At 34.3% G+C, this 22,500-nt stretch overlaps 1 protein-coding gene across 5 annotated transcripts; it reads right to left on the bottom strand.

Annotated features, from left to right (window-relative positions):
- Positions 1-904: 904 nt before the first annotated feature.
- On the bottom strand, positions 905-21,266 carry LOC111044710 (putative uncharacterized protein DDB_G0282133). 5 transcript variants are annotated; one of them, XM_039440546.1, is made up of 8 exons: positions 21,123-21,266; positions 20,463-20,605; positions 18,203-18,267; positions 15,377-15,437; positions 13,971-14,171; positions 10,567-10,739; positions 7,167-7,691; positions 905-3,319 (listed from the first exon to the last, which is right to left on the bottom strand). In XM_039440546.1, the coding sequence occupies exons 5-8, from the start codon at positions 14,160-14,162 to the stop codon at positions 1,003-1,005; spliced, it is 3,207 nt and encodes a 1,068-aa protein (XP_039296480.1). In that variant the 5' UTR covers positions 14,163-14,171; positions 15,377-15,437; positions 18,203-18,267; positions 20,463-20,605; positions 21,123-21,266; the 3' UTR covers positions 905-1,002. The 5 variants fall into 5 exon arrangements, with proteins under 5 accessions (XP_039296480.1, XP_039296477.1, XP_039296478.1 ...); XM_039440543.1 differs by lacking the exon at positions 18,203-18,267 and having other exon boundaries at positions 905-1,643; positions 1,722-3,319; positions 21,123-21,265; XM_039440544.1 differs by lacking the exon at positions 18,203-18,267 and having other exon boundaries at positions 905-1,997; positions 2,133-3,319; positions 21,123-21,265.
- Between the last annotated feature and the right edge of the window lie 1,234 nt (positions 21,267-22,500).

Here is a 22,500-nt window from a genome sequence, read left to right as displayed (position 1 = left end):
ATTTGTTATCAAATCACTTAGGCCTATTGAGTAAAAATTGTTATCATTTACTCCATTTGTCTAAATTTTGAGCAAAAATAGAATAATAGATGAAATGTACTAGCAATATTGATATACTAACAATGATAAGTATTATTCCAAAATACACTGGATAAATAAGCTACTCTTATTTTTATCAAAACAGCTAGTTTAGTACTAGTAACATAGTTTAGATACATAGTAAACAAAACTAGTAACATAGAAAACAAAACTAGTAACATAGTTTAGATACATAGAAAACAAAACTTGTTTTAAAAACTTAAAAAAAACCAGCTACCTAGTTTTGTTTTCTATGTTACTAGTTTTGTTTACTATGTATCTAAACTATGTTACTAGTACTAAACTAGTATCAACATTTTTTTATTCATTCATTTTATTCATAAATACTTTGACCCGGTTGCACAAAAGCCGGTTAAATTTTAATTGTGACTAATTTCACTAGAACCAATCAGAGAAGCCTTCTTTTCCAAAAAGCCTTCTGTGATTGGTTCTTATGAAATTAATCACAATAACAATTTAACCGGCTTTTGTGCAACTGGACATGACAATGATAATTGTTATTATTCTAATGTGATGTTATTCTAAAATTAGAACATACACTGGATAAATAAGTTACACTTATTTTTATCAAAACAGCTAGTGCCGGTTGCACAGAAGCTGGTTAAATTTTAATCGTGATTAAACCCACGAGAACCAATCAGAGAAGCCGCCTTATCTAAAAGGCCTTCTCTGATTGGGTTTCATGAAATTAATCATGGTTAAAGTTCAACCGGCTTTTGTGCAACCGGACCCGGTGGTTGTCTTTTATAAAAATGTTCAATTTATACATTATTTCTATTTTTAATAAACATTTTATAACAAATCACAAATATTTTTATCAAAACAACTAGTATCATTATCTTCGTATCAACATTTTCTATTTATTTCATTATTTATAAATATTTTCTATTTTAAATTAACATGTTATGATAATTCACACTTATTTTTATCAAAGCAACCAGTTTCTTTGTCATTTTCATCAACATTCCCCTCAGTTTTCCTAAAATACTTTCTAACCGCCCAATTTTTCCTCTTAGCACAACCTTCACCCTTGTTCTCAGTTTCCGCTAAATTCTTCACCAAAAATTGGTCCTCCGAGCTATCATCACATGGCACATAAAAAATGGAGTTTGTTTCACACGATTGTTTCACATCCTCATTAATAGCAAGCACAGAAATTTCATTAGAAGCAATTTGTACATCATGTTCAAAATTAGCCACACATTCCTTCTGACTATTAATAACTTCGGTACACAATTTCTCACTTTCACTACAATAATTTATCACAGATTTACAATTTTCAAAATTATTATCTACTTCATCAAGCACATTTTGTTCGTTATCAGCTTGTTTTTCAACTGCAACAACATTTTGTTTGTTATCAGCTTGCTTTTCAACTGCAACAACATTTTGTTTGTTATCAGCTTGCTTTTCAACTGCAACAACATTTTGTTCGTTATCAGCTTGTTTTTCAACTGCAACAACATTTTGTTCGTTATCAGCTTGCTTTTCAACTGCAACAACATTTTGTTCGTTATCAGCTTGCTTTTCAACTGCAACAACATTTTGTTCATTGTCAGCTTGTTTTTCAACTGCAACAACATTTTGTTTGTTATCAGCTTGCTTTTCAACTGCAACTACATTTTGTTCATTCATTCGACTATCAGCTTGTTTTTCAACTGAATTCTCACTATTTTCTGGACTAGATTTGATAATTGCACATTTTTTCGAACCATTTTCGTCTACATCTGCTCGATTTTCAAAATCTTTAACTAGACTTCTAGAATCTACACTTGAAGTTATAATAGTATCAAAACCATTAGAAGTTTTATTCCTATTGATCGCCCTGTTACCGCGGTCACAAAACACAAAATTCATATTGATGTTTTCAAAAATGTTGCCAATTTCACTACTAGTATTTCTGTTACTATTGTTTGGGAAACTGGTATTGTCAACAAGTTTGTCATCATACCTACTATTGTTCATGTCTCTATAATCAATAGCTTCATGAACCGTGTCAATGGCTTCATCATAATCACTATTGTTTCTAGTATTTCTGTTACTATTGTTTGGGAAACTGGTATTGTCAACAAGTTTTTCATCATACCTACTATTGTTCATGTCTCTATAATCAATAGCTTCATGAACCGTGTCAATGGCTTCATTACAGTCACTATTGTTTCTAGTATTTGTGTTACTATTGTTTGGGAAACTGGTATTGTCAACAAGTTTTTCATCATACCTACTATTGTTAATTTCTCTATAATCAATAGCTTCATCAACCGTGTCAATGGCTTCATCATAATCACTATTGTTTCTAGTATTTCTGTTACTATTGTTTGGGAAACTGCTATTGTCAACGATTGCGTCATTATAACTGCTATTGTTTATGTCTCTAAACTCACTTGGGTTTTCATTGTTTCTATCAATATGATTGGGAACATTTTCGTCACTTGAATGACTTGTGTTTTCTTCACTGTTGTTGGAAGAGTTAATTTCAGTATCTTCTCTACAGTTGCCATGATTTCTGTTAGTCTCATTAATTCTATTACCATTGTTAGAAACATTTCTATCACAATCTTCTCTATAGTTAGAAATTTCTTTGTTGGAGTCATCAGTTCTATCACCATTATCACAAACATTTCTCTCACCATCTTCTCTACAGTAGCCATGATTTCTGTTGGAGTCATCAATTCTATCACCATTGTTACAAACATTTCTCTCACCATCTTCTCTACAGTTGTCATCATTTCTGTTGGAAACATTTCTTTCAGTATCTTCTCTACAATTGCCATTAATTCTGTCTGATTCATCAATTCTGTCGTCATTGTCAGAAGTGTTTCTTTCACAAGAGTTACCATAATCTCTGTTAGAGTAATCAATTCTGTCATCATTGTCAGAAGAGTTGTTAGAAACATTTCTTTCACTATCTCTTCCACAGTTGTCATCATTTCTGTTGGAAACATTTCTTTCAGTATCTTCTCTACAATTGCCATTAATTCTGTCTGATTCATCTATTCTGTCGCCATTGTCAGGAGTGTTTCCCCCACTAGAGTCGCCATCATTCCTGTCAGAGACTTGATGAGTTACAAAGGTGGTTTCATCGTCAATTCCAGGATTGAAGTAGAGTTTGCCAAAGTCTGCCGAACAGGTGATGCTCGGTGTCATGATGCCGTAGCGACGGTCATAAATGGAGGTGACAACGTTGGCAGTTTCATGCAGCAAATCACGCAGTTCCAACCTGTGGAGAGAAAAACAGAATTAGACAAAGAGAAGACAACTCATCTATATAGTGAGGTCCACGTTATAATTACAGTGAAGAAAGATAGGAGAAAAACGTTGCCAAGTCTCTCCATTTTCCCACTGATTGTACACAGCTGTTACTCAATTCATCCTGATTTAATAATAATTATCATTTCCTTGATAAAATAATGAATTTAATGTCAAATTAATCAAGAAAATATTTTTTTTTCATAATTTGATTCAAAAATTTGCTTCCATAACTAAGATCAGATTTTTATTTTTATACAAACCTGAAATGGCGGCTAATTTAAAAAGCTGTGATACACCAATCTGCATTTTAAAACAACAGAAATTAAGTTATTTGGTAGGTATTCTATTCCAATTTCTTTTAAAAATGATAGAAAAATAGAAATCCTTTTCAAAATAAGTAATTTTAATGGAAATAATTCTGAAATAACCTTTCAATATTGTTTATACCGGTACGAGTAGGTCTAACCTAAACGTGTAGGCTAACTGAGGCATGGATGAAGTCTAGGATGGTTAGTTAGCAACTTTTAAAATGTCATTTCAGGTATTTTAATTTGTGTTTCTCATATGGTAATATCTAAAAAAAATTTCATTGTTTCAAAAATACATTTAAATCAATTATACGACTTGTGTACCAAAGTATTTTGATAGAATGAAGAAAAAAAATGGCGGCTGAGTTACTTTTGTACAGTCTATGTCAAAAGTGAAAATAAAATATTCTGGCAAACTGACAACATTGCAAAGCTAGAGAGAGATAGCGCTATCTGTTTTGTTGTATGATAGAAAAGGACAGCAACAGTATTGTCAATCGTACACTGCTATTATAATGTGGACCTCACTATAGATGCTATAGTGAGGTCCACGTTATGATGGCAGTGTTTGATTAGCAATGGTATTGCTGTCCTTGTCTATCATTCAACAAAGCGGATAGCGCTATCTCTTTCTCGCTTTGCTCTGTTGCCCTATCGTCTTATAACAATGTAGAATTAATAATTAATCAACAAAATATTCAATCTTAATTATGAAATTATTGAGAAATATAATTTCTTTCTTAATGAAATATAATATTGATTATTTTAAACAAGAGTGAACAGTTAATATTATTGAATGAAAAAGACTAAGAAATTGTCAAAAAACCACAGATCTATTGATACTAAGAAATACCGGTTTTGGTTAATACACCATTCCGAAACCGGTCTTTCTAAGTATCAATAAATCTGTGGTTTTATGACAATTTCTTAGTCTTTTTCATTCAATATTATTAATTACCACAATATCAACTTCTCAACTACACAAAAAGTTAATATTATATCAATAAACCTGTATCAGCTACCGTCTATAGAAGGCATTGACAAGATAGAGGATCGGCAACGTTTTTCTCATATCTTTCTCCACTGCCATTATAACGTTGACCTCACTATATCTTCTATGTTATCAACACACAATGATACAGTATCAACACTCAATGTATTCAACCAGAGCGAGATAATTTTCTCAGGCCACTCATGTGTTTCGGATGAACAAGTTAAGACGTCGGTCCCGGCTGCCTATAAAGCAGTCGTTAGGTCATGTCAGAGGCCTTGAAATTGATCAGTTGCGACCTGACACCAGACCTCAGCCAGCCAGGTCACTCGATTTTATTATTATACCACACAATGATACAGTATCAACACAATATGATACAGTATCAACACAATATGATACAGTATCAACACAATATGATACAGTATCAACACAATATGATACAGTATCAACACAATATGATACAGTATCAACACAATATGATACAGTATCAACACAATATGATACAGTAGAGGGTAGAGTGTTTAGCGCCATGATTTTAAAACCTTCCCCCACACTGCCATCTCTATACAAGGCCATATGGCTGTTATGTGACGTCATCACTACTAGCATAGCCACCTCTAATACAAGGCCGCGGTCTACGATATTGCAACGTCGCAGTGTAGGCCTACAATCTAATACTTTATCAGTGAAAAATATCAGCTGGCCTTTTTACTTTCCTTGCCCTATTACCATAGGTAAGGAAAGTATTGCTTTCCGAAAAAAATTAAGGTACCCCAATTTCTAAATTTCTATACGTTTCAAGGTCCCCTGAGTCCAAAAAAGTGTTTTTTGGGTATTGGTCTGTGTGTGTGTGTGTGGTGTGTGTGTGTGTGTGTGTGGTGTGTGTGTGTGTGTGGTGTGTGTGGTGTGTGTGTGGTGTGTGTGTGTGTGTGTGTGTGTGTGGTGTGTGTGTGTGTGTGTGTGTGTTGTGTGTGTGTGTGTGTGTGTGTGTGTGTGTGTGTGTGTGTGTGTGTGTGTATGAGTGTATGTGAACGTAAGGTCCTTACAATATAAGGATCCGACACGAACAATTTCGATCAAATGCGATTCAAGATGGCGGCTAAAGTGGCGAAAATGTTGTCAAAAACAGTGTTTTTCACGATTTACTCGAAAACGGCTCCAACGATTTTGATTAAAGCTCTAACTAAAATAGTCATCGATAAGCTCTATCAACTGCCACAAGTCCCATATCTGTAAAAATTTCAGGAGCTCCGCCCCATCTATGCAAAGTTTGATTTTAGATTCTCAATTATCAGGCTTCAGATACAATTTAAACAAAAAATTTCGAAAAAAATTGGAAAAGATTGAGCATGAGAATCTCTACAATTAATGTCTAGTAACATTTTCACCTAGAATTAAAAATAAGCTCGAAATTCGAGAAAATGTGATCATCCAATTGCAAACTGTTGGCAACTGTTGATTCTATTAAATGATTCACTATGAAGAGATAGCAGACCTCGTGTGTCTCCAATGTTATTGCCCTGTCACCAGCTGGCTCAAATCTTTGAATAGTAGACTTGAGATGCGCGGGAACACTAGCGTCACGTGATCAATTTTCATAACGGCAAGGAAAGTTGTGTGAGTGCGCCACACCAGATTTTTAAAAATCGTTTTCACCAATCATGCATTAAATTCTAGGCCTACACTGCGACGTTGCAATATCGTAGGCCGCGGCCTTGTATTAGAGGTGGCTATGCTAGTAGTGATGAAGTCACATAACAGCCATATGGCCTTGTATAGAGACGGCAATGCACCAACACGCGCATTTAACTTTTCATCAGCTGATTAAATCTGTATTTGTACAGAAACAGTGACGTACAGATATAATAAGGGTATTATCAGGGAGTGGCGGTAGACGAGTGGATCAGATGCTGGCTGATTTATGATTCAGAGGCCCGGGTTCAAATCCCGGCCCGGGCAAGATATTTATCTCGGGCCATTCCCGTGTTTCGGATGGACACGTTAAGTCGTCGGTCGCGGCTGCCCAAAAAAAGCAGTCGTTAAGTCATGTCAGAGGCCCTGAAATTGATCAGTTGCGACCTGAAAACTCTGACACCAGACCTGAGCCAGCCAGGTCACTCGATATTATTATCAGCTGATGGAAAGTGTTTGTGGCGCTTAATTCTCTAAGCACCTTCAAGCTTAGATAAGATATAAGAAGAGATACAATTCTTCTCGAATTAGTATCACTAGTGACCCCCTGGGTTGTAATCTTTGAAACCCACAACTTTTAATTATACAGAGTTGATGCAAATTATGGAAAAAGCTAAATACTGTATTTCAAAAACTAAGGTCGATATAAGAAAATTGTTTGTTGCAAATTTAATGTAGAATCTATGGTCTTCTGCTATTACAACTTTTGTGAAACACACTGTACAGTATAGAATAGATTAATAAATAATTATTTATTGAATGAAAAAATGAGTGGAATAATTTGAATAAATAAATAATAGTTAATAAATAATAATAGTTACCTGTGGGCTTCTGCAGCGAAGATCTGACACATAATATCCACAAAGTAGCTTCCTTTAACCCAGTCGCGAATTGACTGATAATCAAAAGTAGATGAATAGATTTTGAAGATGTTGTTAACCCTCGCTTCACGGGTTACAGTTACAGTTGACTGACGTTGACGGCCATCTGATTGTAGTTGATCAACTGGTTCATCGTAGTTTGGCAATTCGAATATTCTGCCATCTGATGAAGTAGTTGAATTACCAGTTGCCCAACGAAACGCATCAGAACTAGTTCTATCAACAGTTGTTGATAAACCAGTTACATCAACAGTTGATAAACTAGTTGATAGACCAGGTTCAACAACAGTTGATGAGCTGGTTTTGCCAACAGTTGACGAACCAGTTGCGTCACTAGTTGATTTTTCAGCTATGTCTTGAGTAGTTGACAGAACAATATTTGCAACAAGTTTTCCATGGTCATTTTGATTTCCACGGCAGATTTGAAAAATGAATATTTTTGGCTTGCCATGGAGGTGCTCTGACCTATAAAAGAAAAAAAAATCCAAATTAAAATTTTAACTGGAAAATTGAATATGTGAGTTACAAATTAACACAGTAATTATTCTATTTATAACATTTCTAATTGTAATTTCAAGAAAGTTTACTCAAAGACTTTCGTTGTGACGACACAACAACGTATGACGTCATGTGTATCATGCATGTCCTACCGTTAGGGTCCAGCCTGAAAAACCGTGTAAAAAAATCAAGTCAGTGTGAAAGCTCCCATAAGAAACCATACAAAACAAAAATCAAGTCAGTGTGAAAGCTCCCATAAGAAACCATACAAAACAAAAATCAAGTCAGTGTGAAAGCTCCCATAAGAAACCATACAAAACAAAAATCAAGTCAGTATGAAGACCCCCATAAGAAACCGTATAAAACAAAAATCAGCCCAGTGTAAACGCTCCCATCAGAAACCATGTAAACAAAGATCAGGTCAGTGTGTACCATAGAACAAAGAAGATATCCCATGGTTTGTAGAATTCATTCAAAGTTTGCAAGGTTTGTATCAAATGATGGTGTTGTGTAACAAGTTGAGATGATACTGTATCATATTATGTTGATACTGTATCATGTGGTAGGTATATTATGATAGAGAAAAGATAGCATAAGAAGATATCCCATGGTTTGTAGAATTCATTCAAAGTTTGCAAGGTTTGTATCAAGTTATGGTGTTGTGTAACAAGTTGAGATGATACTGTATCATATTATGTTGATACTGTATCATGTGGTAGGTATATTATGATAGAGAAAAGATAGCATAAGAAGATATCCCATGGTTTGTAGAATTCATTCAAAGTTTGCAAGGTTTGTATCAAGTTATGGTGTTGTGTATCAAGTTGAGATGATACTGTATCCTATGGTGAGTATTATCATAGAGAAAGGATAGCATAAGTGTTGTGTATCAAGTTGAGATTATATTATCATATTGTGGTAATACTGTCCTTTACCATGGCATATCACCACACATGATAAAGTATCAACACAATATGATACAGTATCATCTCAACTTGATACATAGCACCATAATATGATACAAAACTACCAAACTTTGAATGAATTCTACAAACCATGGGATATCTGCTTATGCTATCTTTTCTCTAAGATAACACCATAAATGATACAGTATCACCACAATATGATACAATATCATCTCAACTTGATACATAGCACCATAATATGATACAGTATTCTCTCAATATAGTATCACATCAATATAATATAGTATCATCTCAACTTAATACACTATCACCAAACATGATACAGTATCATCTCAACTTGATACACAACACCATAATTAGAAACAAAACTACTAGTAGTTCTGTGAACAGTAGACCTCACGCAGTATTCTCATCCACAAGTACCTGATGTCAACTGTTTTAAATGTTAACAAACTCAGTTCACGTTTGAATTTGTATTCCATATGATATAATTCATCCAGTTCCGTGATGATCTTTCTATGTGATGAAAATTAATTCTTTAGAATCAAAAATATTATAGTTTCTCCAGCATTATTTAGTTCATTTGTTTATTTTTATTCACCTATTTAATTAGTTTTTTCGAATGTGAGAATAATGATACTGATGGGCACGCATAATAATACCATGACTGCAAAACAAAATATTGAAACCAAAGACCTTAAAGCTGCGATTAGACCAAATTTATTAAAAAAATTTTAATAACTCAATCCTTTTAGATTATATTAGATTGAACATAACTTATCATACACATGATGAACATATGTGTTTGTCAACTTCCGTTCAATCTAATAGAATCTATAAGGATTAAGTTAAAACCATTTTGTTAATAACTTTGGTGTGAACCCAGCTTAAAGATGCATACCTCTTTAATGTCTTTGATTGAAACTAAAGACCTTATGCAAATACAGTAATAGACTGGCTTCTCCACACATCTGTGTAATCACTTGTCAGCTGATTTATGATGAATAATTCTATAGTCTGATTTTTACTCTAATTTATATTGGCGTATGAAGGAGGCTCTTTTTTCCTTTTATATTATCCTTGAAATGCAAAATTTCCAAAAACCTTGTATATATGTCGACGCGCAATTAAAAAAGGAGCATACCTGTCAAATTTCATGAAAATCTATTACCGCGTTTCGCCATAAATGCGCAACATATAAACATTTAAACATTAAGAGAAATGCCAAACCGTCGACTTGAATCTTAGACCTCACTTCGTTCGGTCAACAAACTTTGAATGATTTTTTTTGTGTAGTTGAGAAGTTGATATTGTGATAATTATTCATATTGAATGAAAAAGGCTAAGAAATTGTCAAAAAAAACACAGATTTATTGATAGTTAGAAAGACCTGTTTCGGTTATTACACCATTGTCAATCTCTGATGAACTATCAGAGATTATTCATCAGAGATTGACAATGGTGTAACAACCGAAACCGGTCTTCAATAAGTATCAATAAATCTGTGGTTTTTGACAATTTCTTAGCCTTTTTCATTCAATATGAATAATTATCACAATATCAACTTCTCAACTACACAAAAAAAATCATTCAAAGTTTGTTGACCGAACGAAGTGAGGTCTAAGATTCAAGTCGACGGTTTGGCATTTCTCTTAATGTTCAAATGTTTATATGTTGCGCATTTACGGCGAAACGCGGTAATAGATTTTCATGAAATTTGACAGGTATGTTCCTTTTTAAATTGCGCGTCGACGTATATACAAGGTTTTTGGAAATTTTGCATAAGTATCAATAAATCTGTGGTTTTTGACAATTTCTTAGCCTTTTTCATTCAATATGAATGAATTCTCCAACTATGGGAAATCTGATTTTGCTATCTTTTCTCTATGATGTGAGAAACAACGTGGATGACTCACTTGTGATTGGTGAAATGCGCCACTACATCCTTGTCGCAGTGAACTAGTAGATTGTCATAGGCCCGAAATGTGTCATGATATCTCCCTCCATGGCTCATCACCACAACCACTGTTGAATCGACAGAGGCGTGCTCCGGCATCTCGGCAAAACTGCTCACTTTGTCGTGTATTTCCTAGACAAAAAACAAAAATTCAAATTTAAATCAAATTTAATTCAAATTTTGATGAAATTTACAACGACCACTTCCCATTAATAAACGAACATTTTACCCTGAATCCTGTTACGAGTGATGAGATTAAACGTATTATAAAAAAATTTGAAAAATTCAGCAAGCCCCGGACTAGACCATATCAATAATATTACAATAAAGAAAATATCTACTTGGATTGCAGAACCTTTATGTTTCATCATTAATAAATGTTTTGAGGCTGGTGAATTCCCGATTTGCTTCAAGACAGCCAGAATTAAACCGCTTTTCAAGTCAGGTAACGTTGATCTTCCGGAGAATTATAGACCCATAAGTTTAATCAGTAATCTAGCAAAAATAATGGAGAAAGCAATCAAAACTAGATTGATGGGTTTTATAAACAATCACAACATAATTCATAAGGATCAATATGGCTTCCAAAGTAACAAAAATACTGAGGATGCTCTGGCCGCCTTTACAAATGAAGTTTCTGAAGCAATGTCTTCCAATAACAACAAATGCCTAGCTATAATGATTGACCTGGCAAAAGCCTATGATACCATACCCCACAATAAATTACTAAAAAAATTGGAGAGATACGGGATTAGAGGACTCCACCTTGAATTATTTAAGAATTATTTAAGTGATCGGACACAATTAATATCTGATAACAACAGTTACAAATCAAATACTACAAAACTTAACGACTTTGGATTACCACAAGGTACCGTCTTGTCCCCGATTTTATTTTTACTCTATATCAACGACATCTTTAAACTAAATATTGATAGTTCGAAAATAATTTACTTTGCCTATGTTCAATTGGTGCTGCAATATGGGTTAGTGGTATGGGGAGGAGCGTATGAAACATTTGCCGAATTTGAAGTGATGACACTACGTCAAATTTATATAAAGAAACTTCTCTATTATGCATGGATGAGGAAGGAGGAATTTACAGTGAATAATAACGTTTCTATGTATAACCTGAGAGTTACATCTCATAACATTTATAATATTAACCATTCAGATTTGACAATAGTGCGAAGACAATTGGGGTATCTTAGCTCAAAAATAATAAATATCATGCCAAATGCATTGTCAGAATATCTTTCTAATAGGGGCAGACAGAGGATGGAACAGATAAATAAGTGGGTTATACAAAAATTTTTCTTCGACATCAGTCAAATATTATAATTACTAGTAATTTATTGTTAACTTAGATTTTTTGTAGCTTTGATTATTAGTAAATAAATTTTTATATTGTCTAAACAGCTGATACTCTCACTCAGCGGTCAGGGTTTTGCCCTTGCTGGGTGGTGCCATGTAATTTTAATTTATTTTGTAAAATAGCATAATATATTATTATAATCTAGAATATTTCTTTTGTAAGTTTTTTATTTTGTATTTTGTTTTTATGGGCAATAAAGATGTTTGAAAAAAAAATCCATTTACTACAGTAGCTATATTACCCACAGTATGGCCATTGGGATTTTTTCCCCCGCGCCGCCATGAAGATTCCAAATATTTGAATTTTACGATGGAGCTTATATGGGATTATAAGTAAAAACGCTTGCTTTTACTTATTAAAGTATATTTTTGTGATTATTAACTTCGATATAATTTCTTTCATGTTTTTTCTGTATTCCCAATATAGTTTTGGAACTTGAAATAGTAATTCGTAGATAATAGCGAGTAAAAATAATGAAAGGTAGATAACGTAACCTGAAAGCTGAATTTCCAAAAAATAATACCATGAAACTTTTGAAATGTGTCATGATATTGTAATAAATTTTGTTCCATTGACAAATAATAAAGTTCTCATATCTATTTCTAGAAGCATAATGGAATTCTCATCACAATAGATTCCATTACATTTAAATAGTTTGTTTTATTCAGCCAATAGGTCTGACGAAAATATTGTAAAGCACAACATTGAATATAAACTCTGGAAGAGCCAATTATTCTAGCCATAGTACCACTTGGAAGCCGTATCTTAAATTTGATAGGCCATAAACCTGCTCCTGAACATAAAAAACACAGCTAAAAAAATCATCAAAATTTGACATTAAAATGTCAAAATTTGAGGCTAGATTTTTATTTATTGACCGAGCGAAGTGAGGTCCAAGATTCAAGTCGAAGGTTAGGCATTTCTCTTAATGTTTAAATGTATATATGTTGCGCATTTACAGCGAAACGCAGCAATAGATTTTCATGAAATTTGACAGGTGTGTTTTTTTTGAATTTTGCGTCGACGTATACATAAGGTTTTTCAAAATTTTGCATATTAATGATAATACAAAAGGAAAAGGAGTTTTCTTCGAACGCCAATATTACCGTAAAAATCAGACTATAGAATATTATTCATCATAAATCAGCTGTCGAGTGGATTATAAATCGCAAGCCATGACGCATGCAATTCAATATCTCAATGTAACTTGGTAAGAAATCAGCTGCTGTGTGGACTATTTATTGCATGCCTCATTGAATGCAATTTTTATGTACTATTAAATAAGAAACGATTGATTTAATGAACTAAAATAACATAGTATTGTCTCTCGACCTTTCTCTGCTTTGAACTCGGGCTGTCCTGTTGCCAGTATGTCTTGAAGGAGATTAGCTTTTGATGTTAGCATTTTTGATACACCAACAGCCATTAGCCGTTTTCACACCGATATCTCGCCGACACGAGATACAGACAGGATTTACTCTGATGGAGAGTATAAGAGGAGGCTGCGGTTAATAACTGCGTGAGGTCTACTGTTCACAGAACTAATAGTATAGATATCAAATGAAAGGGTCGATAAATCTTGTGGTCCAACGAACTTGATCTGTAAAAAGGGTCGAAGAATATGTGTTCAAAATTTGAAGCTGATTGATCGAATCTTTTAGATCCCTACAAAAGAATAAATACAAAAGATAGCTGTACCTGTTATAAAGATAGTCATCACAAAATAGGAAATAGGCATTTAAGAAGATGAGAGTGTAGACGATTATAAGAAGGCTATTGATATTATAAGAATATGCTGAAGATAATTATAGAGATAACATTTTTTCACGCTATTATTTCAAAATTCTAAACTCAACTAATCTAAAACTCTATTCATAAATAGAAAACAGAGCAGACGACGCAAACACAAGCGATGCACTACACATATAGTGACGACGACATTGGCCTTGATTTAAAAGTAAGAGCTCGCTGACGCTCGTTCAACTAACCTTTTTTGTGAGGTTGTAGTGCATCCTAACTTTGTAACCTAGCTGGGAAAAGAGAGAATAGAGGTTTGCCACATCCCTGTATGAGCCATGCCTTCTCTCGTCATCAGATGACTTAATTGGCTCGAAGAATTCGTGGATGTTTATTATGAGCGCGTAGCCTCTGGGTGACGACCGCATACGGTAGATTTTCATTGATGAACCCTACGAAAAAAAACATAATTAAATAAAAAAAATAATGTTTATTAATTATAATAATATATTTAATTATATATAATAATATATATAATTCGTGGTTGTTTATTATGAGCGCGTAGCCTCTGGGTGACGACCGCATACGGTAGAATTTCATCGATGAACCCTACGAAAAAAAAAACATAATTAAATAAAAAAATAAATAATATGACATTGTCTCAATAATTATTAGACTATAGTGAGGACCATGCTAGTGTGTGATTGATTGAGTACTTTATTTATGTATTCTACTTTATTTATGTATTCTACTTTATTTATGTATTCTACTTTATTTATGTATTCTACTTTATTTATGTAGATCACAATATATACTGGCTTATACACTTATATACAATAGCTTACAATACAGCAAAATTATAGATGCATTTACATAATATAGACTAAGAAAATAATTATTGAACTGTATATGATATGAAAAAAGCAATCTGTAATAACTGTAGATAATTATATTGTCATGCATCTACATAAATTGGCGGAGCTTTGGACTTATCAATGTCCATTCTTAGGAAAGGATATTAAAAATATCCTCCCCACTAACTCTCTACCAAAAGAGAGAGAGAGATGTAGGAAGGGAGAAAGAGGAAGAGTGAGAGAGGGACACACTCGGAGACGGAGAGAGAGTAAGACACATTGAGAGGGAGTGAGAAGAGTTTATTTACGTAGATTACTTTATTTATGTATTCTACTTTATTTATGTAGATTACAATATATACTGGCTTATACACTTATATATAATTGCTTACAATACAGCAAGTTTTAGATGAATTTACATAACATAAACTAAGAAAATAATTATTGAACTGTACAATGATATGAAAAAAAAAACAATTTGGAATAACTATACAAGATAATATTGTAATGCATCTACATAAATTGGCGGAGCTTTGGACATACCAATGTCCATTCTTTGGAAAGAATATTAAAAATATCCTTCCCACTAACTCTCTACCAAATGGTAGTGGAGAAAGATAGGAGGAAAAGAAGATGATTGAGAAGAAGAAGCCAAAGAAGAAAAAGTTGTGGATACTAATGATATACCGGTATCAGCTATCCTCTATAGAAGGCAGTGGCAAGGCAGATAATCGGCAAAACTCTTCTCCTATCTCTCTCCACTGCTATTAAAACGTGGATTTTACTAGAAAGCCAATACTTACATCTTCTACATCAAGAGGGGTCACTGCTTTTATGACTTTGATTTTGGAGTATACAGAAGACCTGAAACCAGCAGAAAACTTAAAGTTAATAAAAGTTAAACTTAAAGTTCATTAAAGTTGAACTTAAAAGTTGATAATTTCAGATAAAAACCAATTTTTATTAAAACAAGATGAATCAAGATTCTCTAAGAACATAACACAACATTCAACAAAAATTCACATTGATACTAATACTAAAAACTACACATAATATCATAAACTAAAACTAAAGATATCATAAGAAGATATTCCATGGTAAAGGACCGTTATGTTGCAAATGTGACTGTTAACTGAAGCCGATAGTCCTAGTAGTTGTTATTGGTGAAGCTATGTGACGCTGGTAGTCTCTCATACTATGCCCTTCTTACACTCTTACACTCCCAACAACACACTAATAATAGACAGTGTATAGGGTGTCTATTTTGCATATGTGAGTGTTAACTGAAGCCGATAGTCCTAGTAGTTGTTTTTGGTGAAGCTATGTGACGCTGGTAGTCTCTCATACTATGCCCTTCTTACACTCTCACACTCCCAATAACACACTAATAATAGACAGTGTATAGGGTGTCTATGTTGCAAATGTGAGTGTTAACTGAAGGCGATAGTCCTAGTAGTTGTTTTTGGTGAAGCTATGTGACGCTGGTAGTCTCTCATACTGTGCCCTTCTTACACTCTTACACTCCCAACAACACACTAATAATAGACAGTGTATAGGGTGTCTATTTTGCATATGTGAGTGTTAACTGAAGCCGATAGTCCTAGTAGTTGTTTTTGGTGAAGCTATGTGACGCTGGTAGTCTCTCATACTGTGCCCTTCTTACACTCTCACACTCCCAACAACACACTAATAATAGACAGTGTATAGGGTGTCTATGTTGCAAATGTGAGTGTTAACTGAAGCCGATAGTCCTAGTAGTTGTTTTTGGTGAAGCTATGTGACGCTGGTAGTCTCTCATACTGTGCCCTTCTTACACTCTTGCACTCCCAACAACACACTAATAATAGACAGTGTATAGGGTGTCTATGTTGCAAATGTGAGTGTTAACTGAAGCCGATAGTCCTAGTAGTTGTTTTTGGTGAAGCTATGTGACGCTGGTAGTCTCTCATACTGTGCCCTTCTTACACTCTTACACTCCCAACAACACACTAATAATAGACAGTGTATAGGGTGTCTATGTTGCATATGTGAGTGTTAACTGAAGCCGATAGTCCTAGTAGTTGTTTTTGGTGAAGCTATGTGACGCTGGTAGTCTCTCATACTGTGCCCTTCTTACACTCTCACACTCCCAACAACACACTAATAATAGACAGTGTATAGGGTGTCTATGTTGCAAATGTGAGTGTTAACTGAAGCCGATAGTCCTAGTAGTTGTTTTTGGTGAAGCTATGTGACGCTGGTAGTCTCTCATACTGTGCCCTTCTTACACTCTTACACTCCCAACAACACACTAATAATAGACAGTGTATAGGGTGTCTATGTTGCAAATGTGAGTGTTAACTGAAGCCGATAGTCCTAGTAGTTGTTTTTGGTGAAGCTATGTGACGCTGGTAGTCTCTCATACTGTGCCCTTCTTACACTCTTACACTCCCAATAACACACTAATAATAGACAGTGTATAGGGTGTCTATGTTGAAAATGTGAGTGTTAACTGAAGCCGATAGTCCTAGTAGTTGTTTTTGGTGAAGCTATGTGATGCTGGTAGTCTCTCATACTGTGCCCTTCTTACACTCTTACACTCCCAACAACACACTAATAATAGACAGTAGTCGACAGTAATCGGAGAAGAAATTTGGAACATAAACGACCTATAACATGGGATATCTTTTTATGCTATCTAGTCTCTATGATGATACTTATACAGAAAAACTACAATACAAGTCAACGATACACGTAGTAACAGAAAAAACATACTAACATAACCGTTAATTCAACTAGTTTAGTTTTTCTACTGTATCTACAACAAAGGTATTAAAAACAGTTAACAAGCAAAGTTGAAGTTTTCAACTAATTTCGTTGATTCTACTGTATGTACAACAAACGTATTAAAAACAGTTAACAAGCAACGTTGAAGTTTTCAACTAGTTTCGTTGACTGTACTGTATCTACAACAAAGGTCTTGAAAACAGTAGTCGACAGTAATCGGAGAAGAAATTTGGAACATAAACGACCTATAACATGGGATATCTTTTTATGCTATCTAGTCTCTATGATGATACTTATACAGAAAAACTACAATACATGTCAACGATACACGTAGTAACAGAAAAAACATACTAACATAACCGTTAATTCAACTAGTTTAGTTTTTCTACTGTATCTACAACAAAGGTATTAAAAACAGTTAACAAGCAAAGTTGAAGTTTTCAACTAATTTCGTTGATTCTACTGTATGTACAACAAACGTATTAAAAACAGTTAACAAGCAACGTTGAAATTTTCAACTAGTTTCGTTGACTGTACTGTATCTACAACAAAGGTCTTGAAAACAGTTAACAAGCAACGATCAAGTTATCAACGGTACTAAAACGAGTGAACAAGCAACGATGAAGTTTTCAACTAGTTTTAAGCCAAACGTAAACCTACAACCAAATATACGATTTTACACATATATAAGACAAAATAGCAAACATAACTAGTTCAAATATTAAAAAATAAGGTGCTGTGAAATAAAATAAATAAAATGCCCATGGAAAGTGATTTATTTATATAATTGTGAGAAAACCTCTAAAAAGCCGTGACATGTGAACAAAACAGAACAGTCATTCAAGATCAAACTCTAAACTCACCAAATCTTTATTATGTCATTATTTATGTTGCGACAGAATTGTCAAATTTTTGTAGCATTGTAAACCTGTCGAGAAAAAACAGTGTTTGAAAGGAAGGGTTCAAAAATTCATCTATTTATAAAGAAATCACTCATCAATCTTCATTCATTCATATAATAAGTAAAAATGATATATATCATAAAAATGGGAGAGGAAAAATGAGATAACCTTGTGCTATTCTTCTCCCAAATTTAGATAAGGTTACACATATTCCAAAATAGGTTATCTAAGTCTTGAAGTTGTTCACTTTAAGTACTTGTTTTGAATGATTTTTTTTTCACTTCATCAAGTTTCCAGTTTGTCAATTATTCAGTTCGACAAGCTTCCAGTTTGTCAATTATTCAGTTCGACAAGCTTCCAGTTTGTCAAGTTTTGACTTTATCAATTCTTTAGTTCGGTTAACTCTTGTAGTTCTTCACTTCACACTACATTAAAATGATATTAGATTTCAAGTATGTTAAACTGCGTACACTTATACGCGCTTCCAACCCGCACCGAGCACGCTCCGCCCTCGTACCGCCCTCGTTCCTCCATCGAACTACAGTCGCTCCACCCACGCACCCATCATGAACGTTACGGAAGATGTTAGATCTTCTCGCGTTCCCCGGTCGAACCACTGTTGCTCCCCGGTCGATCATCAATCGCTCTGCTGGAGTGACGTTCGGTTGTGGAGCAGAGCGAAAGTCTGTACGCACCTTTACAATATATTCTGACTTATACACTAATTTACATCCAATTACAGTAGGCCTATAGCTGATTAATCTGGCTCACTATTCAGCTAGTATTACAGCTGATTAGGTAGGTAATAATTCAACGAATTTTACAAAGTATGAAGAATAATTAATCGGAATAAATATTGAATGCAATTTCATTATCGATAATTGACCGTGCGAAGTGAGGTCTAAGATTCAAGTCGACGGTTTGGCATTTCTCTTAATGTTTAAATGTTGCGCATTTACGGCGAAACGCGGTAATAGATTTTCATGAAATTTGACAGGTATGTTCCTTTTTACTTTCCTTGCCCTACTACCAAAGGTAAGGAAAGTATTGCTTTCCAAAAAAATTAAGGTACCCCAATTTCAAGTTTTCTATACGTTTCAAGGTCCCAATGAGTCCAAAAACTTGATTTTTTAATTGCGCGTTGACGTATATACAAGGTTTATGGATATTTTGCATTTCAAGGATAATATAAAAGGAAAAAGGAGCCTCCTTCATACGCCAATATTAGAGTAAAAATCAGACTATAGAATTATTCATCATAAATCAGCTGACAAGTGATTACACAGATGTGTGGAGAAGCCAGTCTATTGCTGTATTTCCATAAGGTCTATAGTTTCAATCAGGTACTTGTGGATGAGAATACTGCGTGAGGTCTACTGTTCACAGAACTACTAGTATAATATTGTAATGTAACTACATGAATCGGCGGTGTTTCAACAAATAATTGTCGACTCTCTGAAAAGGATAGAAAATAATAAATCCTTCCCATCAACAAAAGACTGGATATTGGATGAGCAGATGGTTTCAGAAATAAATTTTCATAATTAAGATGTAATTGTGTTAATTTGATGTAATTAATTATATTTCTGCATTGTTTAAATCAATCTGACAACGTTACAGAGCTAGGAAAGGATAGCGCTATCAGCTTTGTTGAATGATAGACAAGGATAGCAACACCATGTATTCTGCCATTATAACGTGACCTTACTATAGGAGCATAAAAACATTGATAGCCCTCCAGCTTCCTCTATTGTTGGAAATCGACCTGGGACGTTGCAGAGCTAGAAAAGGATAGTGCTATCTGCTTCGTTGAATGATAGACAAGGATAGCAACACCATGTATTCTGCCATTATAACGTGACCTTACTATTGGAGCATAAAAACATTGATAGCCCTCCAGCTTCCTATATTGTTGGAAATCGACCTGGGACGTTGCAGAGCTAGAAAAGGATAGCGCTATCTGCTTTGTTGAATGATAGACAAGGATAGCAACACCATGTTAATCAAATCTACCGTTTATTATTATTACACTTTGGTTGGATTTTATTGTCATGTTGAGCTTTGTTTGATTTATGTACTTGTATTTATGAGTGTGGGATAAATAAATTTGAATTTGAAATACTGCCGTTACAACGAGGATCTCACTATATGCGATCACCCTAAAGTCTGCTGAAAAAAGAGGCAAGTGTAACGTAGGGTTTATAAAGTTGAAAAAACTTACGGATTTTTGAATTCGTTCAGTTTATCGCAAATATCTTCATTGCCAGTAATTACCAGAGAACTTAGCAAGTGCTCAAAGGCCGCCGGGCCACGACTTTTAAGTTCCTCGAATAAAGTTTTGAGTCTTATCTCTTCGTTTGGAATCTGTAAAAAGCAAAAATATATACATAATCAGAATACTTTTTTAGAGATAAACAAAATACAAAAAAATTTGGTGTGGCGCACTCACACAACTTTCCTTGCCGTTATGAAAATTGATCACCTGACGCTAGTGTTCTCGCGCATCTCAAGTCTACTATTCAAAGATCTGAGCCAGCTGGTGACAGGACAATAACGCTGTAAACACACGAGCTCTGCTATCTCTTCATAGAGAATCATTTAATAGAATCAACAGTTGCCAACAGTTTTCAATTGAATAATCACATTTTCTCGAATTTTGAGCTTATTTTCAAGGCACACCACCAGCAGAGAGCTTTCTGCCCTGTCGAATCTAAAAACGCTCAATAAGATTATGCTCTAGATTTTGAACTATGAGAAGAAGAAAATGAAGGAGCTAAGAAGGAGACTGAATGGTGAGAACAATAAACAATAATTGAAATAAAACAAGCAAGAGAGAAAAGGAAACAAGGAAGTGAAATAATAAATTAATTGATTAACTTACCATTTTCAACTGATAAGCAATGTACTCAGACAGTACTTTTCTATCAAGCAATTCATTTAGGAGAGCATCAACGTTATTAGCTTTCATCAATAAATCAATATGCATTGTCAACAATTCTATGTCCTTGGATTCCATGATGTTACCTGAGAAACCAGTTTTTACAAAATAATTAACCAATTAGCATAATAAGTATAGCACAAAAAATAGTTAAGATGATAAAAGTGCCTAAAGTATTTATTAAAACAAAGTTGACAAATTTGTTGATAAACTTAATAGCAATCGAATCAAATCTAAAATCGAATGCAACAACTGAGGTGTCTCAATAATTCGTTTCCTTTTTTTGAGCATGGAATATTTTTTTCAGAATTAAAATGATAAAAAACTCAAATTTGTAAAATTTGTAAATATGTTTAAACCAAATTTATGAAGTTTCCTAAAATTTTATCTTGAATAGCTTAATATTTATACTCATTTTATAAATTATTTGAGCAAAATTTATAAAGTTTCCTGATATTTTAGCTTAAATACCGTTGTAGAAAAATGTTTACAGCGAATTCGCCTATCAAACATAGGCGCCGACTCCATGGGGCCCAAGGGGCTCGAGCCCCCCCAAAATTTAGTTGAGGGGGCGGAGCCCCCCCAATAATTTGTTGAGAAGGATAATTACATTTTGCTTGTAAGTTTAAAGCATCGCGTGATACGCTACTATAAACTCTTTAAACAGTACTAAACCAATTACTCTCAACACAATGTCATACTGTGTTGTGCTTTTACGAACTTAATACGATGTAAAACTGAGTAAGTTTAGCCAAAGAGATGAGTGTTGAAGCATGAGGGTAAGGGGAGTCATAGATAGTTATAAGAATTTGGAACTGTGCTGCGACGCGAACCACTGTTATTGTTATTGTCTACTTGTTATTGTTATTGTCTAGAAGGCGTAGAGGGCGACGACCCGGTAAGTCAAACAACCCACCCCTCCCCGCACACTCATGCCAAAAATTGCGCCACTGCTCCTGCACTCACTCTAGCAGTGTGTCCAGCCGTAGTACATTTTGCGAGGGATATTTTGATAATTAGTACTTAATTTTTCCCGGGCTGGACACACTGCATTCTAGTCTGTCTTGTGTTGTGTAGTTGTGATAGTTGGCTAGTTGCTTCTTGCTTGTCAAGTGAGTTATGACACGGTCGCGTTCGCGTATAACCTAATTTCATGTGTTGACGTGTTGTTAGGGCTGCAATTGTTAGAATTGTGCACAGTATGTAGTGTTTTTAGAGTAAGTGTTTATTTTGTCGGCTTCTGCATTAGTGATTTTTTTTGTAGCCTATAATGGATAAATTCATCACTAAGAAGCCTCGCATTGACACTGCAACCCCGGCA

Source organism: Nilaparvata lugens, chromosome 14 (assembly GCF_014356525.2).
Source record: "Nilaparvata lugens isolate BPH chromosome 14, ASM1435652v1, whole genome shotgun sequence".
NCBI classification, from domain to species: domain Eukaryota; kingdom Metazoa; phylum Arthropoda; class Insecta; order Hemiptera; family Delphacidae; genus Nilaparvata; species Nilaparvata lugens.
The sequence above is the reverse complement of the archived record's forward strand: the minus strand, read 5'-3'. Positions and strand labels throughout refer to the sequence as shown.